The sequence below is a fragment of the Neomonachus schauinslandi genome, chromosome 1 (assembly GCF_002201575.2).
Source record: "Neomonachus schauinslandi chromosome 1, ASM220157v2, whole genome shotgun sequence".
Classification (NCBI taxonomy): Eukaryota; Metazoa; Chordata; class Mammalia; order Carnivora; family Phocidae; genus Neomonachus; species Neomonachus schauinslandi.
The window spans coordinates 92990844-93013419 of record NC_058403.1 but is presented as its reverse complement, the minus strand read 5'-3'; the positions used below and the strand labels follow the sequence as shown (position 1 = coordinate 93013419).

The 22576-nt window shown below is 36.1% G+C and overlaps 1 protein-coding gene across 1 annotated transcript in view; it reads left to right on the top strand.

Annotated features, from left to right (window-relative positions):
* The window catches only part of PRKCI (protein kinase C iota), a 67032-nt gene that overhangs the window by 10163 nt on the left and 34293 nt on the right, over positions 1 to 22576 (top strand). The window contains exons 2-3 of the mRNA XM_021702579.1: positions 5881 to 6002; positions 21084 to 21173. Of these exons, the coding sequence (XP_021558254.1) occupies positions 5881 to 6002; positions 21084 to 21173 (212 nt within the window). The remainder of the gene's footprint in view (positions 1 to 5880; positions 6003 to 21083; positions 21174 to 22576) is intronic.

Genomic DNA, 22576 nt, shown 5'->3' with positions numbered 1-22576 from the left:
ACTAATACCCTTGAGGGTATTTTGAAAGAAAAATTGCTGGGGAGGTGGGCAGGAGGATGGGCTAATTGGGTGATGGGTATTAAGGAGGGCACTTGGGATGAGCATTAGGTGTTATAGGTAAGTGATGAATCACTAAATTCTACTCCTGAAACCAATACTACACTATATGTTAACTAACTTGAATTTAAATAAAAACTTGGAAGAAAAAAAATATATAAAAAACTAAATAAAATTGAATTAAAAAAACAAAATTGCTTTAAGGTAAGCATATTCTCTTATAATGTTGTTAGAAGAAAGAACTATTTTCTTTTTTTTTTTTTAAGATTTTATTTATTCATGAGAGACAGAGAGAGAGGCAGAGGCAGAGGGAGAAGCAGGCTCCCCAAGGAGCAGGGAGCCTGATGCGGGACTCAATCCCAGGACCCTGAGATGATGACCTGAGCCAAAGACAGACACTTAACCATCTGAGCCACCCAGGTGCTCAAAGAACTATTGTCTATTTTTATTTTCTTTTTTAAAAATAAAATTTTAAAATATTTAAAACAATTTTATTCATAAAATTCATTTTAAATTTTGTAAATATTTATATTTTTTACTAGAAAGTAAATTTTATAATAAAATCATACCTTTATGTGGTAGATAAATTAATGATAATCTATACCATTTAGAAGAGTCTAAATACAAAGTACATCTTCTTTCCATCTCTAATCTCTCCCCAATCCCCAGTTCCACCACCCAGAGTTAACTACTTTTAAAATTTTGTTTTGTTTTGAGATGGCTGGGTGAATCAGTCAGTTAGGAGCCCGACTCTTGATTTCAGCTCAGGTCATGATCTCAGGGTCCTGAGATCGAGCCAGCGTTGGGCTCTGCGCTGGGTATGGAACCTGCTTAAGAGTCTCTCCCTCTCCTTCTACCCCTTCCCCACTCCCCATGCTCACTCTCTCAAAAAAAATGAATACAAATAAAAACCTGTAAAATTTTGTTTTATTATATCCATTGCTCAATACGAAAGATGAGGACTTTAGTACTTCTTTATCACCGTCTCTCCTATTTTTAGTTCCAATGGTTATGTTTGTAACTTAAATAATGTACCTTCTTCTGCTTTTCTTTTTAATTGTGGTAAAAAAAAAAAAACCCACTAAATTTACATCTTAACCATTTTAATGTACAGTTCAGTAGTGTTAACTATATTCACTATGTTGTGCAACCAATCTCTAGAACTTTTTCATTTTGTAAAACTGAAACTGTACCTGTTGAACAACTCCCCATTTCCTTCTCCTCTCCCCAACCCCTGGGAACCACTGTTCCAATTAAATGGAGTCATACAGTATTTGTCTTTTTGTGACTGGCCCATTTCACTTAACATAATGTCTTCAAAGTTCATCCATGTGTCAGAATGTCCTTCCATTCATTCATTCATTTATTTAAGTTTATTTATTTATTTAAGTAATCTCTGCACCCAAAATGGGGCTCTAACCCAGGACCCTGAGATCAAGAGTCGCATGCTCCTCTGACTGCTCCAGCCAGGTGTCCCATAATTTCCTTAAAGGCTGAATAATATTCCTTTGTGTTTATATATCACATTTTGTTTATCCATTCCTGTTAATGGACACTTGGGTTGCTTCTACCTTTTGGTTATTTTGAGTAATGCTACTATGAACATGGGTGTACAAATAATTTGTTGGAGTCCCTATGTCTGGTTCTTTTGGACCTGTACCCAGAAGTGGAATTATGGGATCAAATGGAAATTCTGTTTTTAATTTTTTGAGGACCCTCCATACTGTTTTCTGTAGCTGCTGCACGTTTTACATTCCCACCAACAGTGCACAAGGCTTGTGTTTCTCCACATCCTTGTCAACACTTGTTATTCTGTTTTGTTTTGTTTTGTTTTTGATAGTAGTTATCCTAATGGGTATGAGGTGATATTTCATTATGGTTTTGATTTGTATCTCCCTAATGATTAGCGAAGTTGAACATCTTTTCATAAGCTTGTTGGCTATTTGTATATCATTTTGAAGAAATGTCGGTTCAAATCCTTTGCCCATCTTTTATTTGGGTTATTTGTTTTTTTCTTTTTATTTTTTCAATATTTTATGTATTTATTAGAGAGAGAGAGAGAGAGAGAATGAACGGGGGAGGGGCAGAGGGAGAGGAAGAAGCAGACTCCGTGCTGAGCAGGGAGCATGATGTGGGACTCAATCCTAGGACCCTGGGATCATGACCTGAGCAGAAGGCAGATGCTTAACTGACTGAGCCACCCAGGTGCCCCTATTTGGTTTTTTCTTGTTCCCTGTTTTTATTTTTAAATTATTAGTTTTAGATAGAGTATTGACTGTCTACTAGGAAAGAAACATTTTGAATTTATACTTTTATTTTCTCCACATCTTGATTTTTCTTAGTAATTTTTACATTCTAAAAGTTTGTAACATTATTCTGTTCTTTAACTTATAAATGTTTAAAGCAATTTTAAAAAGCATTTATGGGGCGCCTGACTGGCTCAGTTGGTGGAGTGTGTGACTCTTGATCTCGGAGTTGTGAGTTCAAGCCCCGTGTTGGGTGTAGAGACTACTTAAAAATAAAATCTGGGGCACTTGGGTGGCTCAGGCGGTTAAGCATCTGACTTCAGCTCAGGTCATGATCTCTGGGTCCTGGGATCAAGCCCTGCATTAGACTCTGTGATCAGCAGGGCGCCTGCTTGTCCCTGTCCCTCTGCTTTCCTCCACCTCCACCCCCCACGCTGGTGCTCTCTTACTCTCTTTCAAATAATTAAATAAAATCTTTTAAAAAAATAAAATCTTAAAAAAAACAAGCATTTATAATGAATGCTTTTGTAGGTGTTAAGCACTTGAAGAGCCAAGTAGTATGAGTAGATGCTTAAAGAAGGAAAAGTAATCTTGCGTAAATAAAACTTTTCTCTTTTATTTTATTTATTTATTTCTTTAAAGATTTTATTTATTTATTTGACAGAGCGAGACACAGCGAAAGAGGGAACACAAGCAGGGGGAGTGGGAGAGGGAGAAGCAGGCTTCCCGCCAAGCCCGACGCGGGGCTCGATCCCAGGACCCTGGGATCATGACCTGAGCCAAAGGCAGATGCTTAACGACTGAGCCCCCCAGGCGCCCCAAAACTTTTCTCTTTTAAAGATTCACTTAACTTTGTTGTTTGGGGCTGGTATGTTTTCTTCGTCACTCTTATGCCATCTGTTTTCAGTCATCTGGGATTTTTACTTTCTGGTCCGCTGCTGCTGCCTTTTCTGATTTCTAAGACTTAATTTGCCATTTCAGTTTTCTGTTGTTTCCATGGGCCCTTCAAATGAAGGGATATAGATATGTGTTCCCTCTGCCATATTAAACTAGAAGCATCTGTTGCCTCTGTGTATTGCTTTTAGAAGGTTAGATGGGGAGGGGGAGCGTCAGATCACAGTGTCCACCACAGGTGTCATTAGATTTGGATTTGAAGTCATAGTCTATTTTTTTAACTGGGAGAGACTGGCAAATATTCCTTTGTGCTTTGCTTTTTAAAATCTGTAAAATAGATTAGTATGTCTGGTTTGACAGATATTGTGAAGGTTATGTAAGATAAAGTTTGTCTCAACACCCAGAGTACACTCAGTATTCTATAAATGCTTACAGGCAAAGGAATCATAAACCATGATATTGCCTTGTCAGAAGTGCATTTTCTGGAAGATGGGTTTCTCCTAGAGAGTATTTCTTCTGCATTCAGTTAAGAAATGTTTGAGTTCTTATTATGTTAATAGTTATGTGAATCTATGAAGAAGTCCGAGAATTTTTGTCTTCCAGTTGTGTACACTTAGTTGAGGATGTGTTATCAGTATATGAGTTAAATAACAGAAAATGGAACATAAGATACGTGTTGGGCAGGTTTATAAGTATAGACCACTGGGCTTGTGTGGTTGAAAGAGGTTTAATGGAAGTTGGTGTTGAAGCACTTCTTAAAGAATTGATCCCCACCTCCCTATATAAACTGGGCCTTGAATTGCGGAAAGGTCAGAATTAAAACTTGGATCATCAAGGTCTTATGTGTGGAGGTTATGAGTAAACCAGATGTCTGTAGAAGAGTATTTGTTTTGGGAATGGCGGGTTCAACTTGAAAATAGAACCAGATTATCAAAAGACTTAAATATCGTACAGAGAGCTAGAATTACAGATTTAGAAGACCCCTACACAGAGATAGTAGTTAAAACATTGAATGTGAATTAGGTTTAGAGAGAAAGGAAGAGTGACAGAATGAATGTGAGCGAGGGTGTAAAGAGTATCTTGTGATTGAAAACCGAAGGAGACTTGAGTTCAGAAAAGCAGACAGAGAGCCAGGGCAACATACTATTATGAAAGCCAAGGCAAGAGAGTTCTGAGGCAGGGGCAGAAAGCTATGAGATGCTTAGAATGATTATCAAGAAAAGGCCAATTTTCATGTTCTGCTCTCAATTACCCTTGACAGCCCCTAAAGACTATAGTTTTTTAACTTTTCTTTTTTTACGGATGACTTAAAATTCTAAATTCCTTATTTCCCACTCTATGTTCTGTGTTCTAGCTACCCATGTCTGTTCACAGTTCCTTTCTTCAGTGAGTATTTGTCAAGAATCCATTCTGTGCCAGACACTGTGTCTAGGCGCTGTGTTGGCCACTAGGAATATAATGGACAAAACAAAATCCCTACTTTCACCAAACTTACATTCTAGCTGGGGTAGATGGTACTATAAACATTGGTTTACCCGTTGAAGTAGTAGAAGAGGTTGGTCAGAGAGGTAGTCAGGGCCTGGTAGACCCTGCTAGGGACTTTAGATTTTACTCTGCATGGGAAAGAAAGGCACTTGAAGTCAGTTTAAAACAGGAAGGACATGAACTACATTATCTTTGTAAAACCGTTAGAACAGTCTGACACCTAGAGATCACTCTGTAAGAGTTTGTTAAATTAGAGTCATTCAGTCTATCTGACTTACATTTGAAATGGTACTGTAGCTGGCTTCTGGGCAGAGATTAGATCATAGGGAACCTTCTCCTGGCTCCTTGGAGGAAACCCCAGGCCTCTGCTCTAAAACATTTTGTTACAATTTTAAGTTTTATAGTGAGTAGCTGCTAGATAGATTTATTTGAATACTGTTGCTTATTTTACAATAAAACAAACATAAATACACATTTATGTCTATTCCTATGTATTTTGGGTATCTACCTTAAAATATTAGTCATATTATAAAACCAGTGTGACAAATGGGAGTTTTTTGGGAAAAGGTGAAAATGAAGGTGTGAGGTCTAAAAATCATGCTGTACAAAGAATGGGTGACAGTCTTATGGGTGGTTAATCTGTGGAAGTGAGGGCTGAGGAAGAGGACATATCAGATCTTTGTCCAGTTATTGAAGAGCCATCTCTTAGACGAAGGATAGACTTCTTAAGGAGGGGAGATCTGGGACCAGCGATTGGAACAGATTTCAGTTAAATATAAGGCAGAAGCTAATCAATAACTGAGCTATTCATCTGTGGAGTTCAGTGCCTCACAAAAGAGTGCACTTCTGAAAACTAATATTAAAGCAAAGTAGGGATGACCATCAGAGCAGTTAGGGTGGGCTTCCTGAAGGAGGAGGGAGATTGAATTAAAGTTTCTCACAAATCCACTATTTTTATTTTTTTACCTTTAAATTTTTTAATTTAAATTCAATTTAGTTAACATTCCACTATTTTTATTTTTAAACATTATTAATACGGATTTTTTTTTTTTAACTTTACAGGGATCGTTTACTGGAAGCAATGCAATGATGTACTCACAAAATATCTGACATTCTTCGGATTGTCAGGCATTTAGTAGTATGGAGAGCATCATTAGTTTCAGTCATCTTCAAACTTAAAACTCTTTTTCTTTTTCAGGGATATCATGATAACACATTTTGAACCTTCAATCTCCTTTGAGGGCCTTTGCAATGAGGTTCGAGATATGTGTTCCTTTGACAACGAACAGCTTTTCACCATGAAATGGATAGATGAGGAAGGTGAGTGATAAAGAGAGGGCTATGTGTGTAAGCATTTGATTTAAGATACTATTTTGTCTTTTTTTTTTTTAGATTTTATTTATTTATTTTTTGTCATTTATTTTTAAAATATAGGAAAGGTCCTAATTAATTAAATTAGGACTATTAGGTAAATTAGAAATTTGATGCCATTTTAATTTTGCTTCAAGTACTTAAATGAAAAGAATATCAAAGGGTACAATCTTTGTTTTGTCCTTTTTACCCCAAAATAGAGTGAAATTAAGGTGACTTTCTTCCACCATTAACATAAACATCTCATCAAATTGTGTTATATTTTACTTTAATTTTGAAAGTGAATGTTGTTTTATACTTTAGAGATTACCTTCAATAATTGGGTAGTATTTTTTGCTGAATATTACTTCAAAGAAAATGTTACAGAATAAAAGTGATTGTGACACCATGATTTCAAAGATGGTGGCATTGATGCCTTAATGACTTGGACTCAGAAAACATTTATTGAATATCTGTGTGCTGAAGATAGATATTTTCTATCCTCAAACTCATTGTCTCATAGGGAGATGGACATGTAAATAACAAATGTGATAAGTTGAACATAAATGCGTAGGGGTCTCGGAATGCAAAAGAAGTAGCATCTACTTGTGCCTGAAATATTTGTGACATTTGGACTAAAACAGTAACAAAGAATAAAAGTTTTTGAAGTAGAGGTGAAGGGAAAACCATTTCTGACGAAGAATAAGACAGAAAAAGGACAGAGGTATGAACAACATGGTGTGTGTGGAAGAGCAGTAATTCACTAAATTAAAGTGTGGTGAATGGTGTGGTATCAAGACTAGATCCTTGCTCCTGAGTGTGGTCTGCAGAACTTTTAGAAAAGACCCCATCACAGACTCCTGGATCTGAATCTGTATTTTAACAGGAATTACAGGTAAGTCGCATGAATATTAAACTTGGAGAAGCTTAGGGTTGACTCAATCCTGGAAGTCTTTGCAAACCACATTAGACTTTATTTTACATGATAGAATGTCATTGAAGTATAGCTTAAAGATACCCTAAATATGCTAGCTTTGTATTATGGCCCTCTATTAATTGTAATGCGAATGGAATTTCTTTTTAAGGAATGTCATTATAATATGTAGCTCAGTATTTGGGGCCATTTCTATGTTTCCTGATAAGAAGAGGCCTGGAAAGATATTATCCCAGATCCAAGCTATACGTAAACTCAAAACCCATTTGCACTTTTGAAACACATTTTTTTTTAAAAGTTTTATTTATCTAATCTCTGTGCCCAGTGTGGGACTTGAGCTCATGAACCCGAGATCAAGGGTCACATGGTCCTCCTACTGAGCCAGTGAGGCGCCCCTTTAAAGACATTTTTAAAAGTTTCCTAAGTAATCCATGTTTGCTGTTTGGGAAAAGAAGTAGTACAGATGTTTTGAAATTTTAAAAGAAGTCTTCCGTTTGCCCTTTCTCTTCTTTCCTTCCTCATCAATCCCAGGCGTAAGAGAGAAAACCACTAGTAACAACTTAGTATATATCCTTTGAGATATTTTCTCTGTATATACAAATATTTTTGCTTCTGTACATTATTTATAAGTGTACTTTTTTTATACAAAAAGAATTAAATCATACAAACCATTAAATGATATTTTCCTTTTACATTGTGAATTGGATATTTTTTCATTTCAGTGTCAGTGAAATTACATCATTACCTTTTTTTTTTAACAATTTTATTTTTTTTAAGTAATTTCTACACCCAAAGTGGGGCTTGAACTCACAACCCCAAAATCAAGAGTCACATGCTCCACTGACTGAGCCAGCCAGGCACCCCCACAGCATTACTTTTTATTATTTTTATTTATTTTTATTTCTTTTAATATTTTATTTATTCATTTGAGACACAGAGATAGAGAGAGAGAGAGGGGGGAGAGACAGAGGGAGAGGGAGAAGCAGGCTCCCCGCTGAGCCAAGAGCGTGATGTGGGGCTCAATCCCAGCACTCTGGGATCATGTCCTGAGCCGAAGGCAGACGCTTAACCATCTGAGCCACCCAGGTGCCCCTACAGCATTACTTTTTTTAAATGCTATATATTATACCACATCATTGTAGGTATTTCATGATTTATTTATTTAGTTCCTTATTGATGGATGTTTGGACTATTTCCATGGGTTTTTTTGGTACTATAAGCAATACATAATGAACATCTTTATATGTAATTTTGTGCTATTGTATGGGACTTTGTATAGCACATTCATAGACTATGCACATCATAAATTTTGGTAGCTAGTGACAGTTTGCTATCAAAAAAAGTTTAAACCAATTTATGGTACAGTTACTTTGAATGAGAGCATCCCTTTGCTCTTGCCCTCAGTAGCCTCAGATATTAGGAGTCTTAAAATGTTAAGACTAAAAAATGTTTTGAAGTCTAGTAAGGGAAATACTAGCTTGGTATTTTAAATTCTGTATTACTTACGGATAAGACTATCTTTATCTATTCATCCACTTTTGACCACAATGTTAGTTTAAATATTGTTAATTCTAAATGGTGTGGATATCTCACAGTGTATCTTCAGCCTGAACATGAGACTATATAATTTAGCACAGTATATACAATATAGTTAGCATCAGTAAATTGATTCTTATCATGAACTAATGTTACTCTCATTTTTTTGAAAGTAAACTCTATACCTAATGTGGGGCTTGAGCTCACGACGCCAAGATCAAGAGTCTCATACTCTACCAACTGAGCCAGCGAGACACCCCAATGTTACTCTCATTTTAATCCTATCCTGATCATTTCATGCCATTTATTTGCCATTTAGGATTTTTTTCAATTGGTGGTTTTCAAGCTAGTGCACATAGGAATCATAGATAATGCATTTTATTAAATTGATCTAGAGATAATCCATTAAAAATTGTTATAGTATTCGGTATGCGTGGGTGGCTCAGTTAAGCATTCGACTCTTGATTTCGGCTCAGGTCATGATCTCGGGGTTGTGAGATCAAGCCCCAGATCGGGCTTGGAGCCTGCTTAAGATTCTCTCTTTCCCTCTCCCTCTCCCCCTCCCTCCATCTCTCTCTCTCTCTAAAAAAAATATAAAATAAAATTTATAGTACTCTTATACTTTGTATTGCCGTTACCTGGGGAACTGTTCCCAAATTGTTATATGGTTGTCTCTTTCCTGTCATTCAGGTTACTCAAATGTCCTGTCTTCCAAGAAGCCTTTCACTCCTATTCCCTTTATGTCTTACTTTATGGTAGAACGTAAGCCCCATGAGAACAGAGATCTTGTCTTTGCCGTGGAGCTCCAGTGCCTAGAGCAGTTCTCAGTAACAGTAGGCTCAAAACATGTATGAGTTGTAGAAAAGACTGATAGCAAGCCTTTCCTGCAGTTTTATGTTCATTATTGAAGATTTAAGCATTGGGACTTGTGGCTTATTCTATTTTTTCTTAACATTATAACATATTTTAATTAACAGATTCACATAGTAAATTAAACTAATTCTCTGGTGAAACAGTCTTATCCTTTTATAATGCAATTCAAAGTTCTTTGTCTCTAAATAGCTATTAAGTGTCCTAATTTTCTGGGGAAAACTATAAAACTATAGCCTCATTCAAGGAAAAGGTTAAACTTTCTATTACAGTCTGCTGATTCCCATGTGGTCCTTCTTACCTGGTTAATTTTGATTCTAGTCTCTTCTTAATTTTAGGCATATAGAGCCAGTCGTAATTATTTTTAAGCTCCTTGCAATTATTTTTCAGTTGTAATTTTGTTACCTTTATTTTTAGCCAGGTGGGCATTGGGGCATGCTTATCTAGAGAAAAAAATTCTCTTTAGAATCAGTGGAACACAGGACTATGATTTCCCTGGTTTATGAGCAACACTATGTAGAAGCTAAGCTTTTAATTGTGGGATTTTTTTATTTTAGAGCAAATAGTGATCATAAACTTCATTTCTTTAAATAGATCTATAACAGTCGTTCTTTTTCCTTGTGTTCAAAACCAGTTTTACTGATTTGTTTTGATGTGCCTGTGGAAAAACTGGTTTGCTTAATCTAACTAAACATTTTAGAATGAATAGTAATTTTGTAACAATTATACCTCCCTTTTCAGGTGAGAAGAGAGTATGGGACAGAGAAGGATAAATGACTTTTTAGTTCATCATATTTTAATTGTGACTGTTTTTCCATAAGAATATGCCTTTTTATATTCACAATCTAGTATTATTTTCTAAATTTCTAATTCTGTCCATTTCTAATTTATTCAGAGTCTGATTACCAGGTTTATATTTAACTGCTTCTATTCTGTCACTTCTCTTTTTTTTTTAGATTTTATTTATTTGTTTGATGGAGAGAGAGAGAGCACAAGCAGGGGGGAGCAACAGGCAGAGGGAGAATCAGGCTCCCTGAGGAGCAGGGAGCCCGATGCAGGGCTCGATCCCGGAACTCTGGGATCATGACCTGAGTTGCAGTTGCTTCACCCAACTGAGCCACCCAGGCACCCAGTCACTTCTCTTTTATTAGAAACTAGCCTTTTGATATTTTATTTCTTAGTTAAGTTTTCATTAAGAGTGGTGCTTGCTTTTTAACAAAAATACTGATTTGTTTGAAGGAAAAAGTAACTCTGAGGATCCTCAGATCCCCCCAAATAGCTCCTATAAACAAATTGATGATGTCTGTTTTGGTGAATATACAACTAGAAGGGATAGGGTAACAATTTTTTTCTTTCTTATAAATAGCCAGGTATCGTACAAGCTGTTATTTAACCCACCTTTTCACTTAACATCTTGTGGATTATCTTTCCATATCAGTGTACGTAGATTTATATAACATGGTTTATATAATGTTTATATAACATAGTTGTACCATAATTTATTTAACCAATCCCCCTTTGATGGATATTTGGATTATTTGTAGCATATAAAAATATTAGTGCAGAGAATATCTTTGTGCATATGTTTTTTGGGACACCTGCGCTGTATTATTTATAGGGTAAATTCCCTGAAATGGAATGTGTCCTTGATAATAGGTGGTACCAAATTGACCTCCAAAAATATTGTACCTTTTGTTATACTTCTCACCAATAACATATGTAAATTATTATTTCATTTACACCCTGTAAGAGACTACGTGAGAGAAAAAGTAGGTGATTTGCAGAGAGTGGGAAGGGATTTTATTCGGATGTAGTTCTTTAATTCATATCCTTTTGGCTTCAGTAGGTGAGATTCATGGAAATTTGAAATGCATGTTAGCATTCTTTGATGTAAAGAGTATGTGTGGAGTGTTTCTGAATTCCACAAGGTTAAACTTCTTCCTGTTTGCCTTATTAAATCTGATGTGTTCACAGGGGGGATAATTGAATGTCAAGATGTAACAAAACCACACTTAGGATGGTAAGAAACATACTTCTCTTATGTGATATTTTCCAAACATCTTTAGTCTGATGTACTTTTAGCTGGTGTGTAAGGAACAATCATTCTTCATACTTTTTCTTTATCACCTAACACTGTATACTGACAGTGTCAGAAGAAACAGGAGAAAATTTTTTGACTGAATTCAGTGTGACTTCACTTACTTAGATAGCAGTATTACGGATCAAAACCGGGAAATTAAAAAATGAAAATTGATATCAGTAAGAAAAAAATCTACTCATTGAACAGATCTTGTTTTGTAACTGGTATTTTCCTTTTAGAGAACTTTTTTTAACATATCCTGTAGTAGAGGTTGGTGTTTGATTAATTCTTTCCTCTTTTTCATATCTTTATTTCGTCTTTTTTTTTTTAAAAAAAAAACAGCTTTATTGGGGTTTCTAGGTGGCTCAGTTGGTTAAACATCTGACTCTTAATATCAGCTCAGGTCCTGATCTCAGGGTTATGAGTTCAAGCCCTTCTGTTTGGCTCCACACTAGGTATGGAGCCTACTTAACAAAAAACAAAAAACAAGAGGCACACCTGGGTGGCTTAGTCGGTTAAGCATCTGCTTTTGGCTCAGGTCGTGATCCTGGAGTCCCGGGATCAAGCCCCACGTCGAGCTCCCTGCTCAGCGGGGAGTCTGCTTGTCCCTCTCCCTCTGCTGCTTCCCCTGCTTGTGCTCTTTCTCTTTCTCAAATAAATAAAATCTTAAAAAAAAATAAATAAAAATAAAAAACAGCTTTGTTGAGGTATAATTGACATACAATATACTGTACATATTAAAAGTGTACAATTTGATGAGTTTCGACACCCAGGAAACCATCATCACAAGCAAGATAGAGACCATATCCATTACCCGCAAGTGTTTCAGTGTGCTTTGCAATTCCTCACTCCTACCCCTCCATGCCAAGTAACTAGTGATTTGTTTTCTGTCACTATAGATTAGTTTACATTTTCTAGAGTTTTGTAGGTGTGGAATCATACAGTATGTACTCTTTTTTGAGGGGCGGGCTAGTCTGGTTTCTTTCACTGGGCAAAATTATTGATGTGTGTGTTGTGTTTATCAGGAGTTCATTTCTTTTTATTACTGAGTGGTATTCCATTATGCAGATGTACCACAATTTTTTAGCTGTTCCTCTGTTGATGGACATTGAGGTTGTTTCCAGTTTGGGGCTATCACAAATAAAAGCTCTGTGGCAATCACGTATAAGTCTTTGTATAGATATATATTTTCTTTTCTCATGGGCAAATATTTAGAAGTGGAATGGCTAGATCATCTGGTAGGTATAGATCCTTATTTATTTATTTATTTTTCTTTAAGATTTTATTTATTTATTTGACAGAGAGAGAGATCACAAGTAGGCAGAGTGGCAGGCAGAGGGAGAGGGAGAAGCAGGCTCTCCACTGAGCAGGGAGCCTGATGCGGGAATCGATCCCAGGACCCTGGGATCATGACCTGAGCCGAAGGCAGTCGCTTAACCAACTGAGCCACCCAGGCGCCCGGTCACCTTTGTTTTTGAAAGATAATTTTGCTGGGCAAATAATTCTAGGTTGGCATTTTTTTTTTTGCATTCTATACACTGTCTTCTAACTTGCATTGTCTCTGATGCAAATCTGTAGGCAGTGACCTTAGTTCTTCTCTATGTAATGTGTCTCTTTGGCTGCTTTTAAGATTTTTCTCTTTATTGTTAATTTTGGCCATTATCTCTTCAAATTTTTTTTTTTTTGTCACCAGACCCCTCCTTTAGGGACTCAATTACATGTATATTAGGCTTCTTGAGGAGTCCTAAAGCTCACTAATGCTCTGTTCATTTTTTTCCCAATCTTTTCTCTGCATTTCATTTTGGATGGTTTTATTGCTGTCTATTTAAGTTCACCAGTCTTTTCTTCTGCCGTTAATCCCATCTAGTATAGTTCAATTTGGGCCTTTTAAAGTATCTTCCATCTTTACTTGACATGCCCAATACCTACAGCTTCTTGAGCATATTGGATATAATTATAATAACTTTTAATATCCATTTCTACAAATTCTTTCATCTTTCAGTTCAGGGTCAGTTTCAATTGATTGATGTTTCTCTTGGTGTGGGTCATATTTTCCTGCTTCTTCACATGCTGGGTACATTTTATTGGATCCTGGACATTGTGACTTTGGCGTTATTGGGTGTTGGATATATTTGTATTTTTCTAAATATTTCTGAGTTTTGTTCAGGGATTCATTTAAGTTACTTAGAAACAGTTGATCCTTTGTTGCTTATTTCCAGTATCTTGAATAATTTTTTTCACTTGTTTTGTATAGTTTTTTTTTTGTGTTTTAGGTGGAGGGTTAAATCGAGTTCCTATTACCTCATCATCTCCAGAAGTGGAAGTTGAGGATGGGCAACTTGATAGAATAGCATATGCTTCTGTAACCCCTGATTTCCGCCTCCTAGAAAAAAGGAAGCGAGAAGCCAAAATCCACTACTATTGTGACTGGGCCTAATATTGAAAGGATGGCCACTTAAACACTATAGCGTTCTTGGACAATTTTTGCAAATCTATATTTTAAGCAATGCAACCCTTCAGAGTGGGGAGTGCGGGAACTTTCACAAGTGGTATGTAGTGTTCTGAGCCCAGTTTCCAGAGGTGGGTCCGGTGGGAACAGGCTAAGTCTGTAAATCTGTGGCAGACTCGGACATCAGGGAGAGGAGTGTGGTGATGCTATCTCAGACAAATGTTAAAGATTGCCAACTTTGGTTGTATGCTGTGTTGATTCTTTCAAGTGTGGGGTACTGAATTGAGTCATATGCTAAAATACCTAATATAACTAGTGTCATATATGTGTTTTAAGTTCCGCATCTTGTCAGGTTATCTCATAAATAACTGAATCTTGCATATTTATCAAATACTTGAGGTCCAGTGCCCTAATCTGGCTCTTTCTTTTTATAGGTGGAAGAAAATATAGATGCACTGAAAAAAAGACATGATCTGCTGGTTATAATACACAGATTTTATTATCTTGAAATTCATTGACCTGAGCATATCTCACTCTGGCTGTATGCCTTTCAGGATGTGAATTTGGACTTTAGTAATAGAGTGGGCCTTGAGAAATAGCTTTTCCTCCTATCTTTGTTTCATGATGACTCTTCATGGAATGTTTTACTTCTGAGTTACATGTCCTGCTTTATCAGGCATTAAACAGTTGGCCCAGAAAGGTAATACTTGAATCACAGACATTCAGTCCAATAAAAACAAGATAGATTTGAGTATAGGTAATGTCAGTAATTAACTCCCATTTTCACACTTCTTTGTGATTATTCAAAAGTATCAGTCTCTAGGTAAATACTGAATACAGGTACTTTCTTCACCTGGTCTAGGTTTCAACCAACAGCAAACAGGTACTGGTCTGGCAAAAAGACAATGTCTAGCAGAAGGGAAAGATTGATTTTTTAAAATATAGTTATAATGATACTTTTAACAATAGTTAATTCCATTCATGGCATTTAGTCAAAGCACAATAATAAAAGCCACATGTTTAATGGACCAAGCATACTATGAGTCACTTTAAGTATACGATCTTTAGTTTTCCTATCATCCTCACAATATAGATAATAGGCATGCAGAGAGCGATAAATAGATATGTATACACACACACACACATGCATATATATACATATGAATGACATATTACACACGATATGTGAAAATTTCATTATTTTTTATGTTGCTTTTTTATTTTTGGCTTATACGTAAATCAACTTCTGTAGAAACAAAAGTTTTTTTAACCTATGTAAAAAATGGTATGTAATTATATTGACTTTCATAAATGTGGCAAAATGGGAGAAATTTGGGTAACTGAGAAAGTGAGTCTCTGAATGAATTACTTTATTTCTTTGAGGCAAACTAAAACTTTGCTTTTGGACTAGAATGTTACTTTGCTATCAGACTCACTTTTATAAAAATGCTGCAGTAAACATTTTTTCTAAAACATCTTCATTGAGATATAATTTATTATTTAAAGGGGTTTTTAGTATATTCACAGAGTTGCACAACCATCACCACAATCAATTTTAAAACATTTCATCACTCAAAGAATAAATCCCGTGCTCATTAGCATTCACTACTTATTTCCCCCTAAGCTCTTTACCCCCCACAGCCCTTAGACCTGGGTAACCACTAATCTACTTCGTGTTTCTATAGATTTGCCTAATCTAGATGTGTCATATTGGTACTTGTTCAATTGATGGACATTTGGGTTATTTCCATTTTTTGCCGGTTATGAGTAATATCACTATGAACATTTAGTTACAACTTTTTGTGTGGCCATATGTTTTCATTTCTCTTGGGTATATGCCTAGGCGTAGAATTGCTGGGTCATATGGTAACTATGTTTAATCTTTTAGGAACTACTGAACTGTTTGCCAAAGTGGCTGCACCATTTTACATTCCCACCAACAGTATATGAGGATTGGTTCCAGTTTCTTTACATCCTCACCAATACTTGTTATTATCAGTGTATTGAGTGTTGATCCAAAAATGGTGTATCTGTGTAACCTGATTGAATCATTTTGACTCACTATTTTTCATCTAGCATTTTAAAGATATCAATAACACTAAGTTATAAAGTGGGTATATGAGAGAACCAGTCTTTCTTTTATGTAGATTATACTCAGAAAGTATATCAGAAGAAAAGATTTCATCCATAGTAACAACAAAAATTTTTTTTTAAATCTAGAAATAAACTTTAAAGAAATGTGAAGAGGGGGGCGCCTGGGTGGCTCAGTTGGTTAAGCGACTGCCTTCGGCTCAGGTCATGATCCTGGAGTCCCGGGATCGAGTCCCGCATCGGGCTCTCCGCTCGGCAGGGAGTCTGCTTCTCCCTCTGACCCTCCTCCCTCTAATGCTCTCTGTCTCTCATCCTCTCTCTCTCAAATAAATAAATAAAATCTTTAAAAAAAAAAAAAAAGAAATGTGAAGAGGGATGTCTGGGTGGCTCAGTCAGTTAAGCATCTGCTTTCTGCTTGGGTCGTGATCCCCGGGCGCTGGGATTGAGTCCTGCATCGGGTTTCTTGCTCGGAGAGGAGCCTGCTTCTCCGTCTGCCTGCTGTTCCCTCTGCTTGTGCTCTTTCTCTCTCTGACAAATAAATAAATGAATAAAATCTTTAAAAAAATAAAAATAAATGTGAAGAAACCATGTAAAGAAACTGAAACAAAAACAACTGGATGCCATAAGCAAAACTTAAAATGAATGGGGTTAGGAAGAAGCATCGTGTAAAATGAGAGCTCCCTACAGATCAATCTATAAAGAGCATGATACTTCCAAAAAATTCTAATGGGAATTTTAAAAAACTGACAATTTCATTTGGAAAAATAAACAGGAAAATTCTGAAAAAGGAAATGTAAAAAGGGAAGAATTTTCCTAATTTTGTGTGTTAGAAAACACCATAATCACAGATATAAGAGTAGTAACAACTGACAGAAAATATTTGTAACATTTACAAAGGATTGCTATCTCTAATATAAAATAATTAGGTCAAAAAATAGATGAAAAATCTACTTAAACAAGTGTAGATAGCTAATTCATAAATGACCCAAAAAAGCTCAAAAATTACTAATTTAAAAAACCAAAGATTTAAAAATAAGACATTTTCACCTATCAGATTAGAAGAGATTTAAAATTTAGTAATTACTTATAGGGAGTTAGGAAAGATATGCTGTTGATTGTTTATATGATAACCTTTTGGAGTTCCTGTCATTCTAAATTTTGGAATAATTGTCAAAATTTTAAATGGGGGCACTTTATTTTATTTTTTTAAAGGTTTATTTTAGAGAGAGAAAGAGCACGAGCAGGGAGAGGGACAGAGAGGGAGGGAGAAGGATAGGGAGATAATCCCAAGCAGACTCTATGCTGAGAACGGAGCCTGTTGCGTGGCTCGATCTCACAACCCCGAGATCATGACTTGAGCTGAAATCAAGAGTTGGAAACTTAACCGACTAAGCTGCCCAGGCACCCCAAATGGGCACACTTTAAACCAATCAATCCTACTTTTAGGAAATCATCATGAGAAGTTATTCAAACACACAAATACTTCAAGAATATTTGCTATATTATTCACTAATAAAAAAGATTGAAGTACTGATACATTGTACAACGTGGATGAACCTTGAAAACATGTTCAGGGAAAAAAGACAGACATGAAAGACCACATTCTGTATGATTTCATTTATATGAAATGTCCAGAAAAGGCAAATCTAGGTACTGAAAATAGATTAGTGGTTGCCTAGGTCTGGCAGTAGGAGGAGAGTTTGGGGGGAAATGGAGAGTGACCGCTATGGGCAAGGGGCTTTTTTGAGGAGGAGATAATGAAAATGTTCTAAAATTAATTATATTGATAGTTGACAGCTCTGTGAACATACTGACAACCATTGTACACTTCAAATGGGTAAATTGAATGCTATGTGAATTATATCTCAATAAAGATATTATTAAAAATTAGGTTATCCTTAAGCTTTTCATAAAATGTGAAATATTACCTCCTGAGGTAAGGCTGTTCAGAATAGGTGGCATTTGTCCTGGGTCTTGTAAAAATTCACAGAATTTCACGATTCGACTTAAAAGATGGTAGTAAGTTGTTGGTTCCATAACAACTCACCTCAAAGTGTAGTAGCTTTAAAAAACCCCCACCACTTTATTTTATAATCTCTCACACTTCTGTGAGTTGACTGGCTCTGCTGGTCTCACAAGAGGTCTCTCATGCAGTGGCAACCAGAGGACAGCTGGGTCTGGAGTCATGCAGGCTCACCAGGGATGCTGGCCTCGTTGGTTCTCTCTCCCTCTCTGTGTAGTCTCATCACAAGGAGGAGGTATCTCATTGATTTTCATTTTCTTAATGATTGGTGATGTTGAACATCTTTGTGTGTGCTCATTGGCCATTTGTATATCTTCTTTGGACTAATGTTCATTTTTTTTCTTGCCTGTGCTTTTGGTGTCAAATCCAAGAAATCATTGCCAAACCCAATGTCATGAAGCTTTCTCCCTATGTTTTCTTCCAAGGATTTTATAGTTTTAGCTCTTAAATTTAAGTCTTTCATCCATTTTGAGTTAATTTTTGTGTATGGTATAAGATAAAAGTTCAACTTTATTCTTTTGCATATGGTTATGTTTGGATATTTTATAGTGAATTTTTGTTAGTCTTTATAGGTTTATAATGGTATTGTGATTATAGGAAGGAATTTTATTTTATTTTTTAATTTTTTTAAAGATTTTATTTATTTATTTATTTGACAGAGAGAAACAGCTAGAGAGGGAACACAAGCAGGGGGAGTGGCAGAGGGAGAAGCAGGCTTCCTGTGGGGCAGGGAGCCCATGGAGCAGGGAGCCCGATGCGGGGCTTGATCCCAGGACCCTGGGCAGACGCTTAATGATTGAGCCACCCAGGCGCCCCTATAGTAAGGAATTTTAATCTAGAGTTACAGGTTTTTGTTCAGAATGATAAGGTAGAAGGGAATAAGTGAGTGGATATGTAGGGGGAATCCAGATTTGGTAATATGTTTGAAAATTTCCCAAATGAGGGACACTTGGGTGGCTCAGTTGGTTAAGTGCCTGACTCTTGATATCAGCTCAGATTTTGATCTCAGGGTCATGAGTTCAAGTCCTGCACTGGGCTCCAGGCTGGGAGTGGAGCCTACTTTAAAAAAAAAAAAAAAAAAAGAAAGAAAAAGAAAATTTCCAAAATGAAAAGTTAAAAAGGAGAGTTAGTAAACCAGGAGAATGGTGTTTAGAAACCTAGGTGCATGTTGGTGGAGGGATGGGGTAAGTGGGTGATGGGCATTAAGGAGGGCATGTGATGTAATGAGCACTGGGTGTTATATGCAACTGATGAATTACTGAACTCTACATCTGAAACTAATGATACACTATATGTTAACTAATTGAATTTAAATAGAATAAGTTTAAAAAAAAGAAACCTAGATGCAGAGTTTCTATAAATAGTCAGTGGGCAACTTTGTTAGATGCTATAGAGAGGTCCATTAGAGTAAAGACAGAAAAGGTCCTGTTGATTTTAGCGGCTCTTTTCATGACCTTGGATATAGTAGTTTTAGTAGAGTGTGTGGACTAAAACCGGTTAGCGGAATTTTGAGAGGATAGGAACATGGAGAAAGCATGGTGGGGTCACTCTTGATATATATATATATATATATATATTTTAAAGATTTTATTTATTTATTTGAGAGAGAGAGCACATGAGAGGGGTTAGGGTCAGAGGGAGAAGAAGACTCCCCGCCGAGCAGGGAGCCCGATGTGGGACTCGATCCAGGGACTCCAGGATCATGAACTGAGCCGAAGGCAGTCGCTTAACCAACTGAGCCACCCAGGCGCCCGGGTCACTCTTGATATTAAGAAAAGTTATTTCTAATAAGTCTAAAAGATTATAAACCTCTGACTAAACTCACAAAAGAAAAGTATGAGGTCAAAAACTGAAGGCCCTTCCCCTTCTTCTCACCCACCCCCTCCAGTTTCAGTCTTCAGTTTGCTCTTGAGACATGTGGCTACTGAATGAATGGCATGGCAGCCTGAGTGTGAGGGAGATTATTGAGAGGGAGACTCAGACATGCCTTTGCCTGAGAAGAGCTAGTGGAAGGAAAGAAAAAATGAAAACGGAACTGAAGGGGACTAATGGGATAAGGCCCAGAGAAGATAAAAGGAAGAGATTCAATAAGGGAGTCTCCAAGTTGGAGAAGGGTATAGAAGCACTCATTTCTCTGAGACTGCAGGAAAGGAGATGGCTTCATTTTTCTCTCTTGAGTAATAGACATAGTTCTCTGCTGAGGGTGATTGAGGTTTGGATAAGGTTGGTGGCATCTTGTGTGTGGTCACATTTGGTGTAACCACAGGAATGTGCAAAAGCATTGCAGTGTGGAGGACCCAGCTCAGGCCCCAACTGTGATCAAAATGACTTTTTCATTGAGGAATGCCATCATCTGGGGAGATGTGCCATCTCTTTGTTTACCAGGGATGACTCAGTCCTTTGGCTGGTTGACTAGGGAGGTGTTTCTCCCTGGCCTTTTTGTGGGTAAGTTTACTAAAACTATGTATTCACATTTAAAAGCAGCTCAAGGAGGACTGCTCTTCAGTCCAAAGTACTTTAGTAGCTGTGCTTCCTTCCTGTGAGCCTCTTGGGTGAAGAAAGGCTCTCAGGTGAAGGAAAAAATTGACAATGATTACATGGAGGCCTCTAACCAACCATATTATGGCAGTGAAACCACTTTCACTTCCTCCTTTGAAGAGGTAGGTAACAGAAAGCTTGTCCCTGGCCATTAGTCATATTGTAGTAACAGTCCAGATGTGGTCAGGGTAGATTCCGTTTGCTATATTTTGAATATACATGTTATTGAGAATTAAATGGTTTTTATATGTATCAAATTTGGTATCGATGAGCCTCATGTAATATTTTGTAGTGATAGAAATGGAAGTTATGTTACCTACTTTAGAAAATAGAATTGTCTAAATAAGTATCTAAAATTTGTCCTTGTCAGATACTTCTCTATGTATATATATATATAGTTGTTTTTCTCAAGATTTTATATAATGGAAATTGTTATTGCTCAAGATTTTATGCAATGAAAATTGTTTATTAAACATTACATTTTAGAGGATTTAAAAAGTGAGCTTTGCTTTATTTTTTATATTTTTTAGGAGACCCGTGTACAGTATCATCTCAGTTGGAGTTAGAAGAAGCCTTTAGGCTTTATGAGCTAAACAAGGATTCTGAACTCTTGATTCATGGTAAAGGAGTAGTCATTTCTTACTCTTCTAGAGCTATAATTTTTTTTAAATAACCCTATATTCTTGACCATTTTAAAACATAATTCTGATGTCTTATTCTTAATCTCTATCCCTCACTGCTATGTAATTGTTCGTATTTAGTAGCTTCTCAAATGCTAGAGAAAATAAAATCAGTTGTCTTATAATATTGGGAAATTTGTTATTTGGGTATGCCTTCATGGATATTAAACTGATCATCTCTCAAGTGTTTCACAGCAAAGTTTAGGAGAGAATTTAAAATTGAGTGCCTAGTAGAATTTTAAGTCATTCCCTTGCAGTTTGGTAATGTATGCAAATAATAATCTCCAAAGAGAAGGTATCTGAAATGTCCTTTCTTTTATTTGAGGGTTAACAGTGAAACTACTTACATAGTTATAGAGATTAGTGTGTTAAACATCTGCGGGCCCACAAGCTGGATAGTGGTATAGAAGAGACAAAACTCAGCCATCATGTAATGGTGCATTGTAGACCTGGGTATAAAATCTAGGTATTCTGCTTCCAAGTCAGTGTTCTTTTCATTCTACTATGCTACCCCTCAAATTTTTTATGTCATGTAAAACCCACTTATATATTGCATTTCATTGGCAATATTTCATGTAACATTTTTAGGAGACCAGACGTACAGAACTCTTTAAAACTTGAACAAATATAAATCTCCCATAAGTATAATAAGTCAGCCCCTTGTTATGATTCCCATGTACTTTTCTTTATAGTGTGTTTTTTAAAAATCAGTAGCTTAATATTTTTCTACCTTCAGAGTTTGACATAGTGACTCCTAAGGGATCCATAATCTAACTTATTGAGGTCCTAGCAGAACTTCAGAAGTCATCCATTTTTGGAGTCATCTCTTTCTAGAATAAAACTACAGTGAATGTTTAAAGAAGTGAATTTATCAATAGTATTAACAGTTTGTTTTAAGTTTTTATTATTTTTATACCATATCACAGAACTGTTTTTAGAAGTTAGCTTATATTTCAACTTTTAAGAATATATTGGGACCTGAGCTTCTCATACATCGTATTTTGTGTTTTTTTTTAAGCCATGTCCTTTTGTACATCACAGACTACAAATAGTTGGCTAGTTCATAAATACACTATGTCTTTATATTCTATCTCTTTCTAAAAATGGTCTGAATTAGCCTGTTTATAAATTTATAGTTCCTAAGATAAAACTTACATTTTTTGGATTTGGGTACTCTTAGTGGTGTAAATTTTTTCCTAAATTCAGTATACATCTTTTAAGAACTGTAATGGTTTATGTTCATATTTGTATATATTTTTGTAATTCAGTTTTAATTTTTCATTGTAGCAAACTTGACAGTACAACAAAGATTTTTTTTTTTTTTTTTTTTTTTTTTTTTTAAA